Source organism: Heptranchias perlo, chromosome 1 (assembly GCF_035084215.1).
Source record: "Heptranchias perlo isolate sHepPer1 chromosome 1, sHepPer1.hap1, whole genome shotgun sequence".
Taxonomy (NCBI): domain Eukaryota; kingdom Metazoa; phylum Chordata; class Chondrichthyes; order Hexanchiformes; family Hexanchidae; genus Heptranchias; species Heptranchias perlo.
The window spans coordinates 128,568,332-128,570,684 of NC_090325.1; the positions used below are offsets into that span (position 1 = coordinate 128,568,332).

General features: G+C 46.2%; 1 protein-coding gene across 1 annotated transcript; it reads left to right on the plus strand.

The window, feature by feature from the left end:
• Positions 1 to 772: 772 nt before the first annotated feature.
• Positions 773 to 1,456, plus strand: LOC137316126 (neurogenin-1-like). The gene has a single exon (XM_067980470.1). It carries the CDS (start codon positions 773 to 775, stop codon positions 1,454 to 1,456), a length of 684 nt encoding a protein of 227 aa, XP_067836571.1.
• Positions 1,457 to 2,353: the final 897 nt, after the last annotated feature.

The following is a 2,353-nucleotide window of genomic DNA, read 5'->3' on the forward strand; positions in this document are numbered from 1 at the left end:
TCTCCCCGCATCAGTCTCTATCCTCCCCTCCCCCCTTTTCCCGCTCTAATGACCCTCGCGCTCCATCTCTCACTCTCCCTGATGATGGAAAAAAAAAGGGAGGCCGGCTCCCATGCGCGTGGCTGGCGGCGGCCGGCGCGCTCTGATTGGCCGGGGCGCCTGGCGCATTAATGAGCGGCACGTTCCAGCCGCCGCCGGGTTCTGAGCGCGAGCCCAATGACAATGGAGTGTTAAAAAAAAAACAGCCAGCTGACAATGGGATCGCGAGGCGAGTGGCAGGGAGCGGGACTCGCCCGCAGCCCCCAGCCCGCAGCCCGCAGCCCCCCAGCACTGATTGTCTGCCGAGCCTATATAAAGCGTTTTAAGGCAGGCGTGTGCCAAACACACAGCCGCTTAACGACAAGCTCGCTCGAGGAGTGCTGATATCTGCACCCAGGTCGCGTGCCAGTCAGCTGGTGCACAACATTAATACTTATTGCAACTTCATATATATATATATATATATATATTTAAAAAAAAATACAAGTCAAGTCAAAGAGAAAAGGAAAAGTATATCCAGCAGCGAGTGAGAAAGAGAAACATTACTTTGGACAGCAATTTAGCCAGAGATTTAGCACTTTGGGACTTTGTTCCATATCCAGCAATTATTTCGAAAGTAAGTTTTGGTTGCGTTATTTGTAATTTGTTCATTTTAAATAAAATGTAATAATTTCACAGCTATGTTTATTTCCCTGGACTAATCCTCTTACGTTGCTCTGTCGGTTTTAACAGGATGTCTCCCCAGTCTGATAGATGTCCTTACAAAGAGCAGGGCAGCGGGAAGTACTTCACGTGCCAAACTCCAGCTTCCACTCTCAGCTCGGGCGAGCTGTCCATCCCTTCGGAGGAGGAGATCGAAGAAGAGAGCATCCTGGACACATCCGCAGCCAAGTCCGAATGCAAACGGCGACCTAGGGGCCGGGGCAAGCCCAGGAACCAGAAAGTAGTGCAGAAAATCAAGAAAACCCGGCGCATCAAAGCTAACAACAGAGAGAGGAACAGGATGCACAACCTGAACGGCGCCCTGGACGCACTTAGGGAGGTTCTGCCCGCATTCCCGGAAGATGCCAAGCTGACCAAAATTGAGACTCTCCGCTTCGCCCACAATTACATCTGGGCACTGACCGAGGCTCTGCGACTAGCCGATCCTATCAGCGGCCCGGGAGACTCCAGCTACGAGGGAACAGAGCAGCAGTACCTAGACTCGGGTGTTTGCAGCCCTAGCCCCGGGGCTTCAGGCACCTCGTGGAACAGCTTCAGCTCCCCTTCCTCTTCCTCTTACACCTGCACTTTATCACCGGGCAGCCCTGCCCAGTCGGAAGACACGTATTTCGGGCAACCCGAGAGCATCTATGCACCTCCTAAACGCCAGTCTGACTTTCTGCAAGGCTCTTCCCCATTCCATGAATTTATTTAAACCCCTCAAAACAGTTGAATATCGCGTATCTTTGTATGCGATGATGAATTTTATCTTTATATTGTATTGAAAAAATGTACCTATTGTCTGAAAAGAGTTGGACGTACACTGTTTACATTTCTTACTAGATATATAGGGTTGAGATTTGTCATGTATTTTTTAAGAAAATGTATTTTTCACTACTGCTTCATATTAAGTGTGAACGTTCAATGTTGTACACTTGGCATCTGCCTGTCTTCCCAGGGAGAAGTCTGTTGAAGGCTGTGGGAATTTGAACTGTCAAACCAAACTTTCCTCGGTGCACTTTGTCCATTTTCCCAGGTTCTCCACAATGCCTTTTGTTCTCTGATTTCTTTTTTTCTCTCTCTGCTCCCCCTTTATCATTTCAAGAATAAGACCGATTTTACCAGCTGTCTAATATGATTTACGGAAAAAGATGTTGTGCTACGGGGCGAGGTTAGAAGTCATTGCATAATTTGTAGACTTTTTAATGAATGAAAACGAGCGTGTAAATTTAGGTTGAGCGCTTTATCAAAGGCAGGGAGAGAGAAGGGAAACACACAAGGAGGAAGGGTTCATGCATTATTTATCTCGACCTCCGGGGATGAAGAATTGCCTTTTTTTTCATCAACCGAAAAAAATCAGCCGAATAAAACAAACCGACACGGAGCATTAACGCGATCATCTACACATGTGTTCACTTTTATTTATTATAAAAGAAAGATTTCATGCACAAAATGTATATTTTGTATATTTCAAAAGTTTATTGTTGCTATGTATTCACCTGCAAGTCAAAAGGAAAGCGTTTTCAATTCGTCTTTTAAATAAAAAAAAGTTTAACTTTCATATAAGTAAGCTGGCAAGTGCGTGGCTCATTGAACAGTGTGAAAAAGAGCA